General features: G+C 57.2%; 1 protein-coding gene across 7 annotated transcripts in view; it reads left to right on the top strand.

Moving 5' to 3' along the window:
* PTPRN2 (protein tyrosine phosphatase receptor type N2) overlaps positions 1-23,592 on the top strand; it is a 697,234-nt gene that overhangs the window by 634,030 nt on the left and 39,612 nt on the right. For all 7 annotated transcript variants that reach the window (XM_067041729.1, XM_067041728.1, XM_067041727.1 and 4 more), the window contains 3 exons: positions 1,440-1,587; positions 14,980-15,053; positions 21,584-21,661. In XM_067041729.1, the coding sequence (XP_066897830.1) occupies positions 1,440-1,587; positions 14,980-15,053; positions 21,584-21,661 (300 nt within the window). The remainder of the gene's footprint in view (positions 1-1,439; positions 1,588-14,979; positions 15,054-21,583; positions 21,662-23,592) is intronic.

Genomic DNA, 23,592 nt, shown 5'->3' on the forward strand with positions numbered 1-23,592 from the left:
ATAAGGTGAGCAGGCAGGCCTGGCTTAGGAGCGTTTGTGGAGGGAACGTCCTGGAGGCCTTTGTTTCCCCATCCAGTTCTCCTAGCATCGCTGCCAACAGACGCGAGTGCCTGACAAATTAAGATCAGAGCAGCTGTGGGTCAAATACTTGGTTTGTTGTTTTTGTTTTTGAACGCTGCCGGCCACGTGACGCTGTACGCAGCAGAGCAGCCCAGCGTCTTCAATGCATCACCCCCGGTGGGTTCGGAAAAGCCAGCCAATTTCTAGAAAAATGACTTCTGTGCCAACGGAAGCGGGAGCGGGGCCAGCCCTAGCGAAGGCCCCGTCGAGCTCCCTGCCCTCGAATGCGTGGCGAGTGTGGCAGCGTTATCGGCGCCGCCGGTGACACCTGTGCTCCCTCCCTGCACCGGCGCCTGTGCGCGTAGTCGGCCCTCATCTGGGGACTGAACGGCAGCCGTGGTGCCGGGCAGGGTCCCCACCCCTCCTGGCTGTCCCCACCGGGACCCCTGGCTGAGCGCCCGGCCCAGGCTCTGGAGGATCTTGGGAGGGTGTGGTTTCCGTTTCTGTCCAAGAGAAACCCCTTGGACACGAGTTTGCTCGGATACATACGATAGTTTTCAAACAGTGTGTTCCGTAGTTTTCACTGAAAATATTTCAAGCAATTATTGCAACATAGTATCTGTTGGTAACCAGTGGTTCTCTGAGATGGGGAAAAAGAAAATGAGACTGAGTGCAGAGCGTGACTTACTGAGATGCCTTCTCAGGCTGAAGTTACCAACAAACACGTTTCTGTTGGCCCTGTTTTTTAACCCAGCTCCAGCTTGCTTCCTCCGTGTCGCACGGTGGTAGCTGCTTCGTGTATCTGAGCACGGTCCTCCTGTACGTGTTTCCCAGCACAGAGGCAGGGCCTGCAGACCCGGCTCCCAAACCTCCCTCACTCCTTCCTTCAGAGCCTGGATGCCCCAGGCAGACATTCAGGGCCCCGCGGCTCTGTCCCCGGCCGCACCGGACAGACCTGCGCGCGTGCCTGCCCCTCCCCCGCGCCGTGTGCAACCTCTCCCCACAAAGTGCGGCGCCGTAAGCCGCCCGGACTGCGCCCGTCCCGTGACCTCGCTCCTGGCTGGACGCCCAGCCCCGCTTGGGGCTGGCGCATCAGACCTGGTCCGCGGTGTGTGCGTCTGTTTTCACGGTCGCTGGGTGTTCTCACCGCCCCCCTCGGCACCGCGGTAAACGCGTCGTGACCACCTTTGAACCAGCCACCAAACCACGGGGCAGCCTTTGCCGCACCCCCTGCGTCTGGTTAGTCCTCGGCCCTGTACCAGGCCCCGAGCCGGCCCTGCCCCCCTTCAGCGGGGGAGCTGGGGGCTGCACCCCACGGGCCGCCCGGCGTCCCCGTCACCGCCAGGGCCCGCGCCCCTGACCCCCGCTCTCTGTTCCAGGCCTACATGGAGGACCACCTGAAGAACAAGAACCGCCTGCAGAAGGAGTGGGAGGCGCTGTGCGCCTACCAGGCCGAGCCCAGCAGCTCGCTCGCCGCCCAGAGGCAGGAGAACGTGCCCAAGAACCGCTGCCCCGCAGTGCTGACCTGTACGTACCGCCCGGGGCTCTGGCCGGGAGGGCGGCTGGCGGCGGTGGGCGTGGGCTGCACTCGCCCCCGGGGCTCCCCGCTGCGCTTGCGCGGCTGCAGCGCCCTCCCCTCCTGCCCCTCTGCCCTCTCTTCCGGCGAACGTCCTCTCGCTTTATTTATTTTTATTTTATTGAAGTGTAGTTGATTTACAATGTCATGTTAGTTTCAGATGTGCAGCGAAGTGATTTAGTGATACATGGATAGATAGATAAGTAGATAGATGATAGATAATAGATGGATGATTGATAGATAATAGGTAGATAGATAGATGATAGATGATAGGTAGATAGATAGATGATAGATAATAGGTAGATAGATAGGTAGATAGATGATAGGTAGATAGGTAGATAGATAATAGATGATAGGTAGATAGATAGATGATAGATAGGTACATAGATAATAGATAGATAGATGATAGATAGATGATAGATAATAGGTAGATAGATAGATAGGTAGATAGATAGATGATAGGTAGATAGGTAGATAGATAATAGATGATAGATAGATAGGTAGGTAGATAGATAGGTAGGTAGATAGATAGATAGATGATAGATAGATATTCTTTTTCAGGTTATTTTCCCTTGTAGGTTATTGCAAAATACTGAGTCGAGTTCCCTGTGCTCGACAGCAGGTCCTTGTTGGTGATCTATTTTATACATGGCAGTGTGTACATGTCAATCCCATGCTCCTAATTTATCCCCCCACCTTCCCCTCTGGTAAGCATAAGTGTGTTTTCTATGTCTGTGGGTCTGTTTCTGTTTTGTAAATAAGTTCATTTGTGTCGTATTTTAGATTCCACATGTAAGCGATATCATATGGCATTTGTCTTGCTCTGTTTGAGTTACTTCACTTAGTATGATGATGTCTGGGTCCATCCATTCGTCTCACGTAAAGGGCAGGGAGACCACCACCCTTTGAGCCGGCCCCCGACCCCAGCCTCGACACACAGAACCGTTCCTTCCTGTCGGCCTCGCGGCCGAGTCCTGGAACCACGGGTGGGACATACAGGTGCCAGCGAGCACTTGCCGTCGCTCTGGGGTTTGAGGCTCGTTTCTGAGCCCTCGGAGCCTCATCCTCACCTGTACTTGGGCCCGCACCGTCGTCCTTGAACGCTTGGGGCCACGAGGAGTTGACAGGCCGTCACGTGGGCCGGGCAGGCTGTGGGCACAGCGTGAGCAGAGACACAGGTGCCCCAGCAGCCTTCAACCCGACGGTGTGTCACCAACATCTCCAGGAGTCACTGCCGGGCGATGGGGACACAGGAAGGTACCAGCCCTGCAGTCTCACACTGTGCGAGGTGACAGGTGACCTACAGGTGCGGAGGCCCATGGAGGACTAAAGAGAGGGGCAGGCCAAGCCTGCATCTTTGCCACCCACCTGCAGCTCCTTTCCTCCTGTCACTTAACTAGAGACACCAGCCTCCTGTGTCCCGGCCGGGTCCAGGCCGCTCTGGGCTCTGGTTACTACACAGCCCCCTGCAGGAGGAGGGGGTCTGGGGAGTGTCTGTGACCGAAGCGTCTGACGTAAATGCCGAGCGCACGAGTGACTGCCTCGGTGATGGAAGACGGGAGAGGCGTGTGCAGGCCTCCCGCACGACACGAGGAACTCTGCGGGCTGACAGACGTTTTCTAGGGCTCGGCGAAGCCACGCTGGGTCTCACAGGCAAGACAGGTCCGCTCGCAGGGAAGCATGCCCGGGGTCACAAGCCCCGTCCCAGCCCTGTGGAGCCAGTGGGGGACCAGCCTGGCACCGCCCAAAGGCGCGGCCCTGGCCTGGGAGACGCAGCAGCGGGCGTTCTATCCCGTAGCCGGTGGCAGCGACGCCGTGCCTGCTCACGGGACCGCGAGAGCAGAGATACAGCCCTGCGCTGCTTTGGACCCTGGCCTGCGAATTACACACCCTTGTAAAATCTTAACACGCTGCTTCTGGGTGTACGTTCTTTCTGTTTAGTCAGTGTTCAGACTAGTTCTGTGATGTCTGAGGGCCTTTTCCCTAAAGAGCTCTAAAAGCAGGCGCTGTTGCAGTTTATAGGTTTTGTATTTAGAAGAAAAGCCGGTAACGGACTCATATTTGTTAAGCCCCTACTTGGGCCACGAGCTGCTGACAGACACTGGGTCATCCATCCAGCCAGGCTCGGCCACCGTCCTCAGAGAGGACCCAGATGAGAGGGCGCAGGGGGGCTCCAACCACACCCTAAATAATGAGGTATTGGGGGCAAGCAGACCGCCAGCCTGGGTCCAGAGTGCCCCCAGGCCTGGAGGCTTCCTCGGGTGTCAGGCCCCGTAGGGTACATACATACTCAAGTTCAAAGCATCCCTTCCACGGAGCCAGCCACGGCACGGCACATCCCCGTCCACGCGCCCTGCAGCCCGGCCGGCCGCTGGGCTCCGTCTGTGCCGAGTCAGCGGCGGGTCCACAGGCCAGGACCCCGGGCACATAGCGCATCCTGTCTTCAGCCTTGGGGGTGGTGCTTCGGCCCCGCGGGGACCAGGGCCCCGGAGCCCTTGGACCAGAGCCTCAGGCCTGCCATACGTGGGCCGGAGACAGGGCTCTGAAGAGGAAGCGCCTTCTTGGCTGGACTCTGGCCCTGGGCGTTAGAGAGAGGCCACCGTTCTTGGCCGGCATGGCCGTCCCAGAGCCTGACCTAGGTTCTCGCCCATCCGGGGTCCTGCAGGAAGTCGGGGCCAGTACCCTGCAGAGACGAGGGGGCAGACGGGGCCTCCCCGGACGCGCAGGTCCAGTCCCAGCAAGTGTGTCCCCACCTTTATCCTCCACCCTGCCGCCTCCTTAACGTTTAGAGGCAAGCCTGTCGTCAGATCTCCACCGGCACCCCTTCCCAGGCAGGACCCTCAGGGGACGGCATCACTTAAACTCTTGTTGGCCTCGCCAAACTCCACCAGGGAGAACCGCCGCCTCTTCCTGAAACCTGCTGCGGATTGTCTGGCTGTTCACTCCTTATGGCACAGAAACGGTCCGTGACGGAGCGTAGGGTGTTGACAGGGTGGCCTCCACGCGCCCCGCTCCCCGAAGCCGACGTCGACGGCCCGGGGGACGGTGGGGTGCTCGCGACAGCGATGTGTGTCCGACGCGCCCCCCCGCAGCACCCACCCATGTCGCTCAGCCTCGCTCAGGGCTCGGGATGGAAACCGCGGGGCCGTCTCTCTCTGCATTTGCTCCTTTTGCCGTATCCTCTCCCGTCACCTGCGGCGAGGCCCCTCGTTTCTGGATCTGACGGTACCGGCCCACTCTGCACCCCCACCCCTGGCTGGACCCCGCCTTCCTGCCTCTACTTCCCCCCCCGAAGCAGCTCTGCTCCTGCCCCGCTTCTCCTCATGTCCATCCTCCACCCGGGAGAGGGGAGTTATTGCCTGGCTCCCTGGTCGGCGTCCCCCCGGCCGGGCCACCCACCTGGACCCCGCCCAGTCCGGCAGCGTGCAGGCTCCCCTCCTTCCAACCACTCCACGCCTTTGCTCGTCTGCTGCCCCCGAAACGTCTCTCCCCCGACCTCCCCCAACACGAGGGCCGTTCCAGCTGAGGCTGGAAGATGTCCCAGTTGGCAGTTTGGTGGGAAATTCAAAAGCGGCCGGGCTAGCGACTTTCCCATCCCTGACAGCCCAGAGATTCTAGCTACAAGTGAATTGTCTTTCAAAGGAGAAGGCAACAGCATTCATGAGATGTTGGCTGGCACTGTGCTAGGTCTAATTATATAGCTCAGAAGTTTAAGGAATTTAATTTGTAAATTCTATTTTTTTTTTGCCTTTTTAAAAGGAATTATGCAATATTCCGCTCATCTGTTTTTTTAATTAAAAACAGGAATATGATGCTATTTTGGTGTGCCATCTTAAACAGAAAAATGTTTGTGATTCTGAGTTATAATAACAAGAGAGAGACATAGAGACACGGGAATACTTAGAGATGAAACCAGAGAGAATGTAAAGCCGAAGACACAGGTACGTGAAGAGGGACACAGAAGGATTTGTGGTGCCGTGTCTTGCAGTTCAGCTTTTTAGGGCATTGCTGCTGACCCAGCTCACAGCTCGGCCCCCAGCCTTGCCTGGCAGATGGGCCGGGTGAGGGTCACAGCGGCTCTGGCCCGGCTCTTCCCGGGAGCCACATCACCTGGTGGCACCAGGCTTCGGCCACGTGTGACAGAAAGGTCAGCGGCCAGGCTGAGCACATTGAGTGCGGCCCGCGAGCGCCCCGGGCCTGCCCCGCAACCCTCCTGCCTCTCCCTGCCGGGTGTTGGAGTTCGAGCCCTGGTGCCCCGTGCTGGTGGGACACCACCCCTCTTTGTGCTTTTGTGGACTCACCTGAGACTTTTTGAGTCGGGAACACGAACACGGATTTCGAACTCCCACAGAAGGAGCGTCTAAAATACATCCAAGGCCCACGGTACTTGACAAAACATCGCTTCCCTTGAAACACACAGAAAACAATCTATTGCCAGACAGACCTTTGGTTTACATTTTTTCCCAACTCCCAGCAGAGTCCCGCAGTGAGTATTCTGGTTTAGCCACATCTGAGTGACCTGCTTAGCCTCTAGCCATCAGTCGTGGGAAATTCTCCTGAATCCAACAAGCAAGCAGGATTTTCTTCCCCTCACATAAAACGGCTGCGCGGGAAAGTTAAGGGTCCAGATAAGTTGCTGACTTGGCTGGCTTTCTGTCACTCCCTTTCTTCGGCCTCAGAACCAGCTGAGTAGCTGCCTCTGGATATGGGAAGGTTGTAGGTGTGTTGGTGGCGACAAGAAGCTACCAGCAAATTCTGTGAAGGCTTTTCCTTTGCTACATCACAGCAGAAGCTGGGCTGCCTGAGACTGAAGAGCTTTTAAGGACTTGGGGAGGAGGCAGAGGTCACGTTTCAGAAGCGCCCGGGCCTTCCCGTGGGGCTGTGCACGTGCGGAGCCTCTGGAGATAGGTCCCTGGGCTGTGGGCGCGCCCCGCCGGAGCCTCCCAGGGCAGAAGGGGCTGCTTGCGGGCTGGGGGCCGTGCCACTGTCTGCACAATTCACCACTCAGGTTCAGCTTCTGCCCTCTCTTCACTCCTTTCCTTGAAGCTGGGCCACTGGATGTGGATGTGGATGTGTCTTACACTGGATGTGTAAGACATCCAACCTCCTGTCGCCCGGTATCTGTGCTTCTCACCGTCCCATTCCGATGCTGCTTGCAGAGGCGGGGGCCGGGGCTGGGCCCCTCTTCTGGGCCCGCTCTGCTTTCTGCACCCGGAGGCCGATCACAGCCTTCAGAAGAGCCGCGACGGGCTGTGTTTCCTCCTTGACCCGGACGTCCCCAGTTCCCCTTCATCGTGCAATGGGCACAGCACAGGGCCCAGCCCCGAGCCGTCCACCCTCATACAGAGTTGAGCTCTGCGTTCACTGCCGATAAACGGATCTTTGTTCAAAGTCAAGGGGAGTCCGACTCCTGATCGCCACGGTCACCCTCAGCCTTTTGCCATCCGCACATCTTATAAACGTGTTTTACCTGCCTTCGAGCCATGGACAGAGCCACATTCGACAGGATGAATACAGGGCGCTGCCTGACAAGGCCCCCCTCAGGCTGACTCGGATCCAGGAAGGAACGTTCCAGTGGCTGCTCTGTGAGCCCCTCTTGGCCTGCCGCCCGTGCAGCCCAGGAGACGCCTGCACCCGGCCAGGGGTGCAAATGTCCCGTTTACATGGTCACCCAAGAGTCTGGAGCCAGAGGTGAGCCGGGGCGTCGGGGGGCAACGTGCCTTGCCCCTTGCCCCCTGCCCTCCTGACCCCGGGGGATTCCTTGCCGGCCAGTCCAGAGGCACTTTGCAGAGAAGCAGTGTCGCCAGCTTGGCATGATTTCCCCCCCCACGCACTTTTTATTGCAAAAGTTTTGAAACCCTTGGGTTGAAATGATAATTTGATGATCGCCTGTATTCCCACCAGCTATAGACTCCACACACCTGCCGTTCCATATTTTGCCTTTTTTGTGTGATCAGCGTGTGTGCTTTACTTCTTTACTGGCTGAACTATTTCAAAGTGGGGTTTAGGCATCATGACGTCTAAATACGTTAGCCTGTGTCTCCTAAAAGTAAAGACCTTCTCCTACGTAACTACGACCCCATTGTGTGACTAAGAAAAGCAGTAATCCCCTGTTAGCCGCTAATTCCTGTCCATCTTCCAACGCCCCAAAATATTCCGAATTATATTGTCTACAGCAGCTTGTTAACTAGGATGCAATCAAGGTTCATAACTGCCTTTTGGACTTTGTGTCTCTCTAGCCTTTGTAACTTGAGAACAACCCCCTTGGTTTTCCTACGTGACTTGCCCCTAATAAGCTCCTCTTCTCCTGGCGGCCACCCTCCCTCGAAACTTTCACAAGCTCTCCAGTCAGGAGGCTGGCCTGGTCCTTGGGAAGCTGACTGCCTGGTTCCCAGAGCCGCTATTTCCCCGCTTCTGGTCACGCAGCCGAGACCCAGAGGCCCAGGGACGCAGTGAGGTCGAAACCGGCCGCGTCCAGACTGCATCCCCAGGACACACCATAGACGTGGCCAGCACCCACTGCAGCTGCACCCAGGGGACTCGCGGAACCTGTCCTGGTCACGGGACCAGAGAACAGAACCTGCCCGTGAACATCGTCCGCCTAGGGCATCTGTCGACCCCCTAACTATCTCCTCTCTGTCCTTGCTGGCTTGAAAAGGTATTCTCTGATAGAGATGGCCACGGCGAAACTGTAATTGAATAGATTTTCTGTTTGGTATCTACCAAAATGACTTCATCTACACCAGACGGAGGCTTCGTTCGCTTTAAAGAAACACAGGTGCACAGACTCTCCTGTTATCCCCTGTGTATTTTGCACCATCCCACTCGGGACGTCAGCCTCTCTGATGATCCTGGTTTACGCGCGCGCTTCCGTGCTTCGTGTGTGATCTTTTACGTGGCGGACCACCCTGGTTTCTTTAGATGTCTGTTCCTCGTCTTCTCACTCAGGATATTACCACTGTGTCATCACAACTCTGACGTTTAGGGCCTCCCATCCCTTTGGCTCGGCGCCCTTTCGGAGTCTCTGGAACAAAATTCCCTCCTCTGGTTATGTGTTAAATGCCTAGCATCCTCTTTCTTGGCAACTCAAAACTTTAAGACGGTTTGGCCGCTGTTCTCTCAAGGTTGCCGTCAGCTGAGCAATTCCTTCCTTGTTAGAGTTCAGTTCAGACGCGTAGCAATACGAGCCTGGGTCCCCGTCAGGTGCTGTGACCGCCAGCTGAAGGTGACACCCGTGCCCACCCTCCGTCCACCCTTGGTCGCCACAGATGGAGGCCAGGGTTGCTTTCTGGTGACAACATTGTGTGCTCAATAGAACACAGACTTTTGTCACCTGCTTTCAACATGTGTGAGCTGCCCCCGACGGGGGCCCTCCGAGGCCACGCCCTTTGCCGTCTGTGTCCGGCCCTCCTCGGCTCGGCGGGGGGTGCGAGTGGGGCTGCAGGTCCTCGCTCAGAGCAGATGCGTAACTGAGGCCCGTTGATTGATGGTCTCTGGGTAGAGCGGTGCAGATGGCGCCGTTTTGCTTGGTTGGTGCCTGTGCTCTTATTATGCAGAGTTATTCTTGTGTGTGTGCGCGACACGGGTGCTGCCAGCAAACAATTGCACGCCGTGCCGCATGCCGTCCTGCCCTCCAGGCACGGGGACGGTGCCCTGGTGTCACCGCCGCACCCGCCATGGCCCAGGGCTGGGTCCCAGAGCCTCTTCCCGTGCAGTCGCCGGGGCTGCTGGGACCTCTCTGCAGAACTACCCTCCCCCCGCTTCCCCTCCCCCTCCCCCCCCGCTTCCCCTCCCCCTCCCCCCCCCGCTTCCCCTCCCTCTCCCAGGTTCATGAGGGACCACCTCACGCCTATTGGCTAATCTTCTCATAGAAAGCTAACTTTTTTTAGCCGGTAGGAACGTTCTGCTCATCTCGGTCCGCCTCCTCATTGAAGACATGGGGAACTGGAAGGCGTTGGACGCGTGGAGAGGGCAGACAGGGCGTCGTGAGAAAGCCGGGCCCGGACGGAGCCTCGACTCCGGGGGCGGGGCGTCCAGGCCACACAGCTGTGTCCTCACCGCCTGGAGGCCGGCGTCCAGGGCAAGGCTGGCCCCTCAGGGCTCCGAGGGGGTGTCTGTCCCAGGCCTTCTCCTCGGCCTTTGTGTCTGCACGTCATCCTTCCTCCGCCTGTGTCTGCTTCCAAACTCCCCCTTTTATAAGGATGCCAGGCACGGGCCGAGGCCCCCCCATACACCCGTGTTGTCGCGCCATCCCCTCTGTGCAGACCCACCTCCAAGTAAGGCCACATCCCGAGGTCCCGGGAGCTAGTGCACCCACACATCTTTTTTTGGGGAGACACAATCCAACCTTCGACACCAGGCGCCCCTGGACGGCTCAGTGGTCGGCAGGGCGGAGCCAGGCCACTAGCTGAAACCTTTGGAGCCTGTTCCTGCTTGGCACAGAGGGACCGTTTCCTTGCAGATGCTGAGCAGCAAGGCTAGAACAGGGGCTCCTGCCCTGCTCCAGCCCCTGCCACCCACCTATATGGTCACTCACCCGCCGAGCTGGGTGGCGATCCTATTTGGGGATTGCTTTTTGAGAAATCCGCAGAGATGCTGGTGAAGCTAAGAAATGAGACACGAGGTGAAGTCTTCAGACCCCGTTTCCGGCCACGCGTGTGCCTCCGGGACCTGCTTCGGGCGTGTTTGGAGCCGGGAAGCTAGCCGTGAGCCTCTGGCTGTGGGCCGTCCCCTGCAGGGCGGCTTCCTGGGTGGGGACGGAACCAGCCTGTCTTCTTGCCGCCGTGGGTGCTGGCAGGTGTGCCGACCCTGGGCCCCAGACGCCCCGGTCTGCCCGGCGCTGAGCCACGGAGGCGCAGAGCGGGAGTGTCTGCTTTCCTCCTTAAACGGTTGATGGTCCTGTGGTTTGAGGCGTGGGTCTCTTCACGAGAGCAGAGCCCTTGCTCACGGGCTCCCCGAGGAAGGGGCGCTGGCGGCAAGAGGTGGGAGCCAAACTCCAAGGAGGACTCAGCGCCTCCGAGCGAGAGTGCTTCACGCTCACGCCGTCATCCTCCAGTTCCCGGGTCCTACCCTTAGCTTCTCAGAGTCCTGGAGCAGACGCGATACAAACGTTTATGGCTTTGCCTCAGCCGTGACAAGGCCAAGTCAACGAAGACGTTTCCAGGTGTCACTGTCTGGGAACGCGAGACCGGCGTTAACAGCTGGTGGAGAAGTTCAGGTGGTGGTTGCGGTTTGCTAAGCCGTCAGGGGACCCAGGAAGTTCAGGAGGGAGGTGCTGGCGCCATTTGTGAGCACAGCCCGCTGTGCGGGGTCTCCGTGAGCGACTCCGAGCCTCTATCCAGGCAGAGTGCTGCCCCATCCCAGACGCCCCGCATCTTTGCACCAGCCGTACCCTCCAAGTAGAGAAAACGCCATCGCCCAATGTACTGGTTTCATCTCAGTCTTAACAGAAAATTGAGACAAGCCGCAGGGCCCCAGGAGAATATCGACAGACCATTCGGATGAAGAAATCGGCATGGCGGGTGCCACTGTCAGCTCACGGCTTCTGCAGATGCCTAACTCGCGTTACCGCCAGCAGTATCAGTGACTTCGTCTATCAGGGGAGTGAAGACTGTTGACTCATAAACGTATCAGTCCACTCAGACAGCGTGAGGGACACGATCAGGGAGGCTGAGGAAGCGCTGTCCTTAAAGATCCGTGTTAGGAGATGGTGTCGCAGGCGGGGGAGGCCTCCCCACACCCTCCTTGGGTGGCTTCTGGTGGAACGTGGGCACGGGCTACGCACGGCACGGGCTAGAAGGAGGCCTGAATGGCGAAGCCGCCGCGTCCTCCAAAGCCTCCCTCTCTCCGAGGCGCCTTTGCCCTAGTCTTACTGAAGAAGCAATTGCAGACCTTACTCCTTCTGTTGGCAGTTATGAAAATCATCCTGTATTTACTGACAACTCATCCTGTACCACACAATGAGTTTTGCCAGTTCGGCTGGCTTTTTGTCAGTTAGGTGTGTGTCCCTCTGTCATCTTGAACTTGTTCCTAACTCCCTTTTGCTCTCTGCCAGGCCTCATGTGAGCACGTTATAGAAGCCATTTATCACAACAAGCCTGTGAGTTAGATATCGTTATCCTACATTTTAGAGGACAAATCTGACACTTTAAGATATTGAATCATGTACCCAAATATCACCAGGCTAGCAGGTGGCCAGGCTGGGTCAAGCCTGGACCCTTAGCTCTGTGGTCTTTGCCAAGTCAATTACTTGATGTTTTAGAGCCTTAGTTTCTTCAGCCTAAATGGGAAAATGGACTCTATTCTGCCTATGGCACAGTGTTCCAGGAAGAAGGAGGATAATACATGTGAAACATTAGGACAGGTAGAATGCTACAGAAATTCAAAGCACTGTTCTTAAACACGGGAACAGTACACAATAAATTCTTCAGGGGTTCAGAAAAGGAACAGGCACAGAGGGTTAATTCAGCAAGTTTCTTCTTAACAGGTGTTTTTCTCCTTCCCTCCTCGATAAAATTTACTACTGTGGATCTTATGAGAGGAGAATAACTGGGTTATAGAGCCAGGTACAGCGGGAAGACACTACCTGAATTTCCTTGTTTCCTGGCTTCTGAGTGAAGTCTCAGAAATCTGAGATCTTGAAGGACACACCCAGCTCTTAATTAAAATGTAAGGCTGCAGTTGTAAAAATTCTTGCTCTGTGGTGTGTGTTTGTAACGGGGAAGACAAAGGAACGGTATTCAGCCGATCCACAGAGGAGAGAGGGGGGGTTATTTGTTCAGGAGCCCGGGCCTGGCTTCGCCTCCACCCCGCTTGTTGACCTTGAGTGAGTCAGTATCCTGCCAGGCAGCCGTGTCTGCCCTGTGCATCACAGAGAATACAAGCAGCCACCCCCAGAACAGCAATAGTGAACCACAAAATAGTGGAGACTTGCCCGGCCGAGCGAAATGTCCACTGGACCGTCCCTGCTACATCAGCCTACCCTCTGCCGGACTCTGGCCCTTCTGACATGGCCCCCGGTGTTTCAGGGGGAGGTCCAAGATGGTCCCACACACACAAAAAAAGTTCACTGTTAATTTTTAAATCAACACATTGCTGCAATAGCAAATGCGTGATGGGAAGGTAGAGCTCTGAGCTCTGGAAGCCCTCGTCCCGGGCTCGGTGGCCTCTTGGAAAGAGTGCCCCGCGGGGGTGAAGGTGGCTGGACCGGTACCCGCACGGATGCACGATGCTGTGAGCTGTCCTCACAGCAAGCTTAGGCTCCGTCCCTGCTCAAAACCATTTTTCCCATTGACCGTCGGGGCTCCGGCTCACCGAGACTCCCAAACTGAAGACACGTTTCCTTGATTTTCCGACTGGAAAACCCAGCTGGCACTTGTTTATTTACCGAGCCTGGTTGCCTGCAGGGCCCCTTGGAGGTGAGAGGGGCCTGGCAGCCCCCCAGTCCTGGGCCTGTTCAGTGCGACCAGGGGGGCCACCGTGCTCTGGGTGTGCTCGGCGCCCTCTGAAGCTCCGGGCCCTTCTCCGTGGTTCCCTCCATCGCGATGGCCAGCAGCCCTGCCCTGGGTCATGGGTTCTCAGACACTGGGAGCAGGCCAATTGCTGCTGTTAGCAACACCTGAAGTGGGCTTGTGGAGAATATTTGCAGTGAGGGGGGCTCCTGGGAGACCCTCGGCGACCCTTCAGAATCAGCTAGAAGCCCTGCTCTGTGTATCCAGGCTTCAGCGTGCGGGCAGAGGCAAGGTCCCCACTCAGAGAAGGGCCCGGCTTCCGAGCGGCTCGCACCGTCCACCATCGCTGGCTTTGATGTGTCTGGACGCCCCCGCCCCACACACACTGAGAAACTGGGCCTCTTGAACTTCACTTCGGGGTGAGTGTTTGTGGCGCTTTGGAATGTCAGAGTTGCCCGGCTTTTCTCGTGGCTTTTATTTCAACTTCCTGCCACAGCCAGTGTTCAGTCTCTCCGGAACAAGTCTGTGGAGGACCCCGAAGCCATTGAGTCCAGGGGACTTTAGAATCGCTGGTCACACCTTAGCGGGGGCTTTGGCAGCTGCCATTGTGTAAACACACCTTCAGAACACGCTCCACAGCGTCTGGCCCGTGTCACCTGTGCTCAGCTAAACATGTCAGGCGCGAACCCCTTCCCCGTCTCTAGATGTTTCTTACCTGTCTTGTCTCTACTGGGAAAAAGGCAACGTTAATACCTCAGTGAGACGGATAGGATGGCATCCAGCCTCCGGTGGATGATACCTTCCAAGTTCAATGAGTTTAGGCCTCGCCAAGTTTCCCAAGCCCCAGAACTGTTTAAAACAAAAAATAAGAAAATAAGTAAAATCTCCCAGAGAAAGGAAAGAAACACAAACCACAGCAAAGCCCCCGTGCGTGCTCTGCTGACCCCACTGCTGAGCTGCTTGCAGGGTTGGGAGCGGGAAGTGGGGAGGCGCGGCTGCAACGCCGGGAATCTGGACTTGGGGTAACACACTCACCACCATGGAAACCCTCAGCTCCAGGGCTGCAGCCGGGCCGGGCTGTTTTCTCAGCAGCAGCAGGTGGTGTGGGGGCCGCTGGAAGGCCTTCCCTGCCGCACAAGGTGATGGAGCTCGGCGCTTCCCATTTTCAAGTTCGCACCTTGCGGAGGAAGGGGAGGAAAGGTGGGAGAGGCGGGGACTCTCCGGGGTGCCCTGCTGTCCGCGACGTCTCCTGAAAACAGGCAGAGAGCCGTCGCTGGCTGCAGAAGGTTGGTTACTCCAGAACCAAAGTTAGGGATGATTCCCATGGTAAACACGTTAAGCTGTGGCCGGTCACGTGTCCTTAATCCCCACTGAAGCGTCTGGTTGCAACCCTCGTCAAATTGTCTTGCCCGTTTTAGGCACGTTTCCGGGTCGGTGAGTTTCCCGCGTGAACGCTGCTGCCCGCAGCCTCTTCCGCTGCATTTTCTTTTGCTCTTTTCTCCTTGTAAAGTTACATTCTTGTAATTGCGAGTATTTCGCCTTTTCTAGACGACAAAATTGTATGTACTGAATGATGGTCTAATAGCGTAATGTTTACCGTGTTGACGTCTATTTTCTCTGTGTTACCAAATGCGTGTTACTTAAAGGCAAACACTACATGGTAAGCTACTGCCGAGGAGCGCCCAGCCTTGGCATTGGAACTTGACACAAGAAAAGCACGAGGTTCCCTGCGCACCCTGGCGCTCCGCTTCGCGGGCTGCAGGACCCTCGGTGGGGGGGGGGGGGGAGGGAGGGAGGGCGGAGGCGCGTAGAGGGCCTTCAGCAGGACCCGGGGGCGGGGGCGGCCCTGGATGACACCCCGCACGGGTTAACGCTCTGCTTTGGGGCTTGCAGACGACCACTCCCGGATCCGGCTGAAATCAGAGAACAGCCACAGCAGCTCTGACTACATCAACGCCAGCCCCATCGTGAGTACCGCCCGCCACCCACCAAGGCTCCCGGGGGCAGGGGGCGGGAGCGGGCCGGCCGGGCGCTCGTTCCGTAGCTGATAGCCAGTCTGTCTCCACCGGGTAACCAGCCTCCACCAGCTAACTAACCTCTGCCAGGTAACTAGCCTCCGCCAGGTGCCAGGGCTGGCGCTCTGCCCCCCTGCCCACTCCTGACGGCTCGGTCCCCAGGCGGGGCTGAGCCCCCGGCAAAGGGAACGTGGCGCCGGGGTGCTGAGCCTGGTCGCCCCAGGGGCCCAGCAGCAGCGCCCTGGCGAGTTACTGCCGGAACCCGTGACTTCGGGGAAATTCGTAGCTGGTTGTGTAAAGGGTTCCTAGGCCCACTCGTTCCCTGTTCGGGGGAAACAGGAGAAACCAGACCCAAACGTGGCACGTGTCGAAGTGATGGGTGACGTGGAAGCAGGTCGGAAACTGCTGGTTGGTCTCGTCCGGTCTTCCCAGCGGGCGGGGTCTTCCCTTCGAGGGAGGCGGTGCGGCAGCGCGTCTCCGGGCGGCAGGTGTGATGGAGGAGGGGCGGAGGGTCTCCGTCCTGAGACCTTCTGGCCGGCAGGTGTACCCAGCCTCCGGAGACCTGCTCACGGCCCCGGCCTGCAGCTTCCCAGCGGCGTCCGCCCTGCACCCGGGGAGGGGCCTCAGGGGAAAGTCGGGGGCCGCCCCAGGGGAGAGAAGAGGGGCTGCCAGGTGGGGTGAGTGCGGGTCAGTGGCCGGTGGGAGGAAGCTGCCGGGGGTTCTCAGGGTGCGTGGTGGGCGCACCTGGGCCCGCAGCAGAGTGGCAGGAGCAGGTGGGGCTGTGTCCCCCAGAAACCGTGGTTCTTGACGCTGGTCTTCGGGGAGCATCAGGACACCAAGTTCTCACATCGGCTTCAGTCAAACACGGGCGCGTAGGACGCAGCACGTCCCGGGCCTCCGGCGCTCTAAGGTTATGGGGGAGGGCGGAGGGGGCCGGGCGGGCCTGGGTCACCTCGACAGCCCCTGCTGTCCTCAGTGGTGACCCTGGATGAGACAGTTCGCCGTCTGATCGCAAGCAGAACCGCTGATAGTAGACTGCTGTCATCGTGGCGGTTCCGTTTATTTCAGTGCATCTGCCGTACAAACCTTATTATTAGGACTCCAGTGCGCCGTGGGTCAGCCCCCTTTCCCGACACCTCACAACCACACAGCGAGGGCACAGTGTGACACACTAGCGGTGCGAAAGGGATTCAGAGGGAAGCGTCTTGTCTGCACCCGTCCGAGCTCAGGCCTTTGTTTCTGGGGTTATTTTTAAGGAGTCACTCCTTTCCCTCCAGCAGAGTAGACCTCAAACATTGGCTCCGGCTGTGCTCAGGGGCCTAACTGGAGCCGTTCAATCAGTCTTTCTCAATAAACACACTTGTTGAGTTCGCTATTTTTCCATCAATTCTAAATTCAAAAAACCAAGCCAAAGCCCCACTGATTTACGCATCTCTTATCCGCTGAGGGTGGGCTTTGTAGCTGCCTGGACTTGGTCCCTACACAGGGTCATGGTGATGGTCTGTAAGAAGGGAAAGATCTGCCTTCTTGCCGCTGGGCTCCTTCCCTGGGATGAACCACGTGACAGGGCCAGAATGAGCAATAAAACAATTCTTTTCACGCCTCAGAGACGGGCGTTCAGTGATGGCGGGTGCCTGACTCCTCCCCATTTTATGGGTTCTGGCTTCCAGACATCAGAGCTATTTCAGGCTTAAGTTAGGACTCAGTGAGGACAGGGTGCTGGTGAGAAACCGCATCTCTCCCAGAAGCCGCCCACCAGCAGCCCCACCCTCCTGTGCCTTCCCTGTCTCTCTCTCTTTTTTTTCTTTTTTTTTTTTTTGCGGTACGCGGGCCTCTCACTGTTGTGGCCTCTCCTGCTGCGGAGCACAGGCTCCGGACGCGCAGGCTCAGCGGCCACGGCTCACGGGCCCAGCCGCTCCGCGGCACGTGGGATCCTCCCGGACCGGGGCACAAACCCGCGTCCCCTGAATCGCAGGCGGACTCTCAACTGCCGCGCCACCAGGGAAGCGCCCCTGTCTCTCTCTTGTTGGTGGAAATTCAGAACAGCCTCTCAGGCTTGACGGGGCAGGGACTTGGGTCAGAAGGGGAGGCCAGGAGAGACAAGTGATTTTTCGGTGTCTTTTATGTTTTCCTTTTATTTCATGCCACAGTTCTTTTTTGTGCACATTTGGGTTGGAAGCATGAACTAGAAGAAATCCTCGGTACCTCTTCCTGAAAGGACCGAAGGTCTGATGCTAATGAGCTTCCTAGCAGAATTGAGTGAGAAGCTTACAGTGAGAGCCCAAGAAGCCCGTGGCCGTGCAGAGTGAACTACAATAACTACGTCCGTCACGTTTGTACTTAGTCCTCATTCAAGTTCAGGAACGCCACATCCAGTAGTAAATAATGTGCAGCCTCTGCTCTGAGATCAGAGGTCATGAAAGTAAATAGGCACTCTGCTTCCCCGCATGGGGTGTCTGCGGGAGAACTCCACCAGCCGTCCTGGAGCTCGGTCACTGTCAGGCGCGGACTGAGGGGTGGCGGACGTTAGCACAGCAGCACACGAGTCCCCTTAGCGGGGACGAGTCTGAACGTGCCGGCAACACTTGGAAGTAAACTTACTCTTCATTTCTCCGCTTGTTAAGGGGGGAAATTGTTTCATTTTTCAACTCAGAATGCGTTGAACAACTTTAAGTAGATACAGACTGACTCTTCAGAAAAGGATGGCTGCTCAGATGCCCTGAACATCGTAAGAAATTGGCCAAATATGGGGGCCAATTCCTTGGTTTTCAGATTTACAAGCAACTATCTATATGTGTATAATTATGATTTATAGCCAATACTTTCCCTAAATAAATCTCAACTCATAAGAATATGAAAAAAGAAGCCAGACTCTCCCCCACTGATTTTACTAATGCTACAATTTCCCAGCAAACTCGCACATTAAGACTTAGTATCTGGAAAAGTGACTTGAAAACTCGGGCTTGATGTTCTCTTGTATTTAAGAAAACATCTGTGAAATTTGCTTTACATGTTAGGAAAAGCAGGTGTAAGGTGGGCAGACAGGAATACAGGAAGATAACCTGAGTGAGATTGCAGGGTAGGAGACGTGACCCCCGTGACCCCCCACCAGAGGCTGGCCCAGACCTCCCCTGAGACTTTGGGCCACCAGGTGGTCCGGGGGCAGTACCGGCCCTGCCCTCCCCTGCTCACCGGCCGGCAGCCCCCCTGCCAGCCACCCTTCAAGGCTTCAGAACACAGGTGCCCTGGTCTTAATACGCTGAAGGCTTGGTTTTTAGGATGAGTTCCGTTTGGAACATTGGGGAAGTGTTGCTACATTTTTTAATGCGGATTTTAGAACTAGTTACTCACGGTCATTTATAACTGTCATTCCAGAGCTTGAACCAAATCGCTAGGGTTTTTTTTTAACTGTGCATTTAGAAACTCATAGGGATATACCATGCGGGCACCCTTGCTCATGTGGCGTCTTCATACAAGACTCGGTCTGCCACGTGAACAGTAGACTGAACACGAACTTTGGGGGTCTACTTTTCCTGAAAAAAAATCCCAGAGTCCCAGAGCTAAAGGGCCCGTAGAGACCAGGTCCTGCCTCCCCGCCCCCGCCGCACCCATTTCACAGACACTGAGACTGAGGCCAGAGGCCCTGACTTCATTCGCAGTGCTGGAGCTTGTGTTTGTAGTCACAACAGTCCTACAGGTGAGAAGTACACTACAGAGAAATGGGAAACAAGGAAGGACGGGGGAAGGTTCAGCTCAGGTGTCCGCAGCAGCCGGCGCGCACCCCCACAAGGCGCCGGCGGTGGAGGCGGCGTCACCCACCGCGCTGGGTCGGCGGCCAGAGCTCGCGATGGGGAAGCCGTGTCCGTGGAAAGTGACGCCATTCCTCTAGTTATGCTCATCCCGCCTGGGAGATCTTAAGTGTAGTAAGACTTCGGTGCGTGTAGTTAAATGTTTGCTTTACTTTCATTCACCCAGAGCCGCACCGAGCTGGGCTGAGGCTGCCGCGGCCTTACCTCTGCCACACGCACGGAGCACTTCCGCCCAGAATTATTTTCTGCCCAACGGGATGTGCACGGCCTGAGGCGATGGTGGCGGTCGTCTCAGTCACGGTTCAGCGGGGGCCGCGTCACCGCTCCGTGACCGCTTACTGCCGTCCGAGGGGCAGCCACGCGGCGCAGCCAAGGGGGAGGGGGTGACGGGCCGCGGAGCGCCCCCCGCCCCCTCAGCCCTAGCCCCACGCCCTCCGGTCCGCTCTCGGGTTGAGCAGCGGATGGAGAAGATGGGAACACCGTGACGTCCAGACCTCCCGCAACGGGGGGCCTCACGTACCCTCCCGAAGCCCTGCTCCGATTCTTACTTGCAATCACATATTTCTCATTGTGAAAGCCGCTCGATGTGCTGGGTTGGACGTACTAACGATTTTAAAACGTGTTGCTCTCTGACTTGCTTTGGACAAAAAAGCACACTTGAAAAGGAGGTGGGGTTTTACTTGTCATGCGGAGCTATTTGCAGGGAAGAGATAGGGGTCTCCGTAAATAGCTGTCACCCCCAACAAATGCATATTTCGAACATAAAACGCCTTACTTCTGCCAAGCCTCTCCCGTTGCGGAGCACAGGCTCCAGACGCGCAAGCTCAGCGGCCACGGCTCACGGGCCCAGCCGCTCCGCAGCACGTGGGATCCTCCCGGACCAGGGCACGAACCCGTGTCCCCTGCATCAGCAGGCAGACTCTCAACCACTGCGCCACCAGGGAAGCCCTCTACTGGAACATTTTAATCGGGGCTCTCGGCTACAGAGTAACGTAATTTTACCTGTATTGTGTGTTGTGCATTTCCGGTTTCAGTTGCGAATCTCACTAAATTCGGTGCACAAAAGGCGTTTTTTTCCTGCCCCTCCAGCCCCCAGCTAGCGTCAGACGTTGTTCTGTTCCAGTAACTTACACCTGTTCTTCTGCGCTCTTTCCCTCTTTCGTGGCGCACATAATTATAAGGTGCGCTGGGGGCGTCCTTTCACGCTGGCAGCCGCCGGCCCCGAAAGTGTTGAAGGGCGGGCGACGCGGGAGGATTCACTGGATTCGTGTTCAGGCGGACGCGATTCACGCAGGCTCTTCTCAAACCCAGACTCGGAGGGGGCTTTCAGGTGACCCGGGGCTTCCAGCTGACAGCTGACGTCCTCACGTGTCGCCGCAGAATCGTGTGTGGTTGCACCCTCTGTGCGTTTCACTGTATTGGGAGATGTATTCTTAGCAAGTACCTTTAAGTGCAGAGCATTTTAAATCTTGCATCACACGCTGGTGTCAAAGGCATAGAAACGGGTGCTGGATGGGTAAGAATGAAGGATCCTGTACAGTCTGATAAGTGAGCAACCACCTGCCACCAAGGGGAGACCCGCCCACTGTCTCCTGGGGGAGGCCTCCGCGGTCCCCAAGGGGCTGACAGCAAGGACGTCTTTGCTAACACCTCGCCTGGTCCCTCCCTGTCCCCTTGGGATGCCAGCGTGAGGGGAGAGAGCCCCGTCCGTCTGATTTAATCCTGTTTGCTTCTCCAGGCTTCGTTCTCATGTTCTTTTTTTTCTGCTTAGTCAGTCTTTGAATTAGATGTTGTAATGAAGGCCTTTTAAGCCAAACTTCCTCTCTCAAAGCCAGCAGGCTGCATTCGGACAGAGATCACCTAGCCAGGAAACCCACCACGGCATTCTCCTTTGTTTGGTTTCGGGCCTCGCCTGGCGAGGTGGAGAGAGACTAGGGACTCAGCTGCTGGAGGGCTGGGCGGCGTGTGCCGCGCTGGCTCTCAGACCCCAGGAGGGCTCTGGGCCCGAGCCCCTTTCGGGATAAAGAGAAACAAGCCCCCGCGGGAGGGGAGTAACTCACCCTGGGAGGCATTGTTGCTGGATCCCCCCAGGCCCCGGCAGCGCCCCTGCCCTCTACCCAGCACAGCGCCCTCGGTGCTAACCTCGGCCGCGTTACCTCGAGCCCCGTGCGTGGCCAGTGGTGGCCGTGGAGCCCGCGCCTACCGGCTGAACTCCTCTGCGATCGCACGCGTCCGCGGACGGGTCGCTGTGTTGGTGGCCTGGGTGCCGCCCTGGGTGCCGCCCTGGGTGCCCTCGCTTTGTCCCCACCACCCTGCCTAGCGCGGCCTGTGCGTGGGTTAACGCTCTGGCGTCTGGTCTCCGGGTCACTGGCCTCTGTTCCTACCGACGCTGCTCAGTTATCTCCGTCCCGGGGTAAGGAAAACATTCAACCCCAATCGCCAGGCTCCTGGCGCCGGGGAGCCCCAGGCCCCGCCTAAAACGCAGGCGGGTTGGAGTCAGGAGGGGCCGTGGGGTGGAGCGGTGGGGTCTCCCGCTCCGCAGACGTGTGGGTCGAAGGCTGGGACTGTCAGCCCAGGACACGCCGCGCCCCCCCCCCCCCCAGCCGGCCCTTCACTGCCTGGCTCTTCACCAGCTCTTCAACTCATCTTTCTTCTGCGGTCTTGTCTCCGCAGATGGACCACGACCCCAGGAAGCCCGCGTACATCGCCACCCAAGGACCGCTGCCCGCGACCGTGGCTGACTTCTGGCAGGTGAATCTTTTTACATTAAATTTTGTTCTGAAAATAAGAACTTAATACATTGATCGTGAATAACGCCTTGGATTCAGTTAAGCCAATTCAGATTTGTTTACAGGTGTTCATCAGATGTTCCTTGATCCCAGAATTTATATGAGCCCTTTCATATTTTTTTATTATCAATCTTTTTTTTCCAAAACTTGAGTGTGAAAAATTCCCTTTGAGAGATTTAATACTCTCTCCCGTTGCGGAGCACAGGCTCCAGACGTGCAGGCTCAGCGGCCACGGCTCACGGGCCCAGCCGCTCCGCGGCACGTGGGATCTTCCCACACCAGGGCACGAACCCGCGTCCCCTGCATCAGCAGGCGGACTCTCAACCGCTGCGCCACCAGGGAAGCCCAGATTTAATACTTTAAAGACTCTTACCTGTTTAGCCACTTTCCTTTAGCCACTTTATTTTATGAACTATAAAGAAATAACAAATGTTTAAATTATTGTATTTTATTCAAACGTATCTCTTGTCTATAGTTTTAATTTTATGACGGTAAAAGATGGTGCTCAGATTAGAGTCTCTCTCCTTGTGGATACTCTGTAATGATGCATTTTACAGGCCAGGCTGGTCTCTTTCTTTTCACTCAGCAAAATCCTGTACACTCAGACCAGGCTCAGACGTTGAGAACTCGCGTCAACATTGGCCAGTACGAGGAAACTCAGGAGGCCAGTGGGCTTCGCTCTCCAGCCCCCTCTCTTTTTCCCCAGTGCCCACAGCGTGGCAGAGCTCCGTAGGAGCAGCTCTCGGAAGGTGGCGCCGTGGGGTGCGCGCGTGAGGTCGCGTCATTGCTCGGCGGCTATAACAACCCCCTCCTGTGTGTCGGGCACGTCGGGTGTCCCCAGAACTGGTATGAAGGGCCCCCTGAGGACGAGATGAGGAAGATGTGCCTTCTGGGTCCCGGGGCGCCGGTGATGATGGGGCCGGGGCGGCGTGTGGTCCACAGAGCTGGGCTGTTCGGGTCCCGTGGCCACGCCGTCTCTAAGCCAGTCGTTCCTCCTGACGGGGGCCTAGCTGGAGCTAGAAGATTCCTTGTTCCCCGCTCCCTGTGGTCTGACCGTCGCTTTGCCAACTTTCCAGTCGACCCTCTCCTGACTCTCCACCCCTGGGAGGGACAGTGTTCCTCTCCACCCTTGAGAACGGTCTCTGCGGGCTTTTCCGGACAGTCAGGAAGGGATCCGGGATTTGCTGAGTGTGCCAGTGCTGTTTGCCTTGTGAGCGTGTCAATGCACAGGTGTCAGCACCCCCCGTTCCCAGGCAAGACAAGCGAGCATCGGGGAGGTTACAAAGCTCACCCAGCAAGTAGGAAACCAAGACTGGACACGTCTGCGTGGCGCTGCTCTTTCATGGTGGCTTCACGCTATTAGAAAAAAAAGACCGAGCTGAACCCTGTGATCGTGGCCTAGAGCCATCAGGCTGTGGCATGAGGACAGTCTTGAGGACAAGCTGTTCCCCCCCGCCTCGAGGGCTGAGTCTCCTCCCCGTTACAGCTGACCTGCCGAGAGGTCACGCAGCCCCGGCGGAGCCGCTCCAGGAGGGGAGCTTGGGGCCCGGGCCCGGGGGTCTTCCTCACGCCACGCGGAGCTGTGTTCCTGAGCTGTGAGCCTGCTGGCCGTGGCTCGGCCCGCAGAGCGCCGCCGGAGTCCCGTGGAGGCCCGGGGTCCGCCCAGCCACCTTCCCGGCCAACCCCCGGCTCCTTGTGCTTAGACAAGCAGAATAAAGAAAACCCCGAGTCGTGTGGCACAATAAGGGACCCACGGAGTCCCACTATCGCCACAGCTTCTACTGCGCTTTGACCCACCATATCCCAATGTGCACGGTTACAAGGGGGCGTGCAGTGCCCCCAAGGAGGGGAAGTTTCTTTTTTATCAACTTCAGGTCCCGGTTGTAACTTCAC

Source organism: Kogia breviceps, chromosome 9 (genome assembly GCF_026419965.1).
Source record: "Kogia breviceps isolate mKogBre1 chromosome 9, mKogBre1 haplotype 1, whole genome shotgun sequence".
In the NCBI taxonomy this organism is placed as follows: Eukaryota; Metazoa; Chordata; class Mammalia; order Artiodactyla; family Physeteridae; genus Kogia; species Kogia breviceps.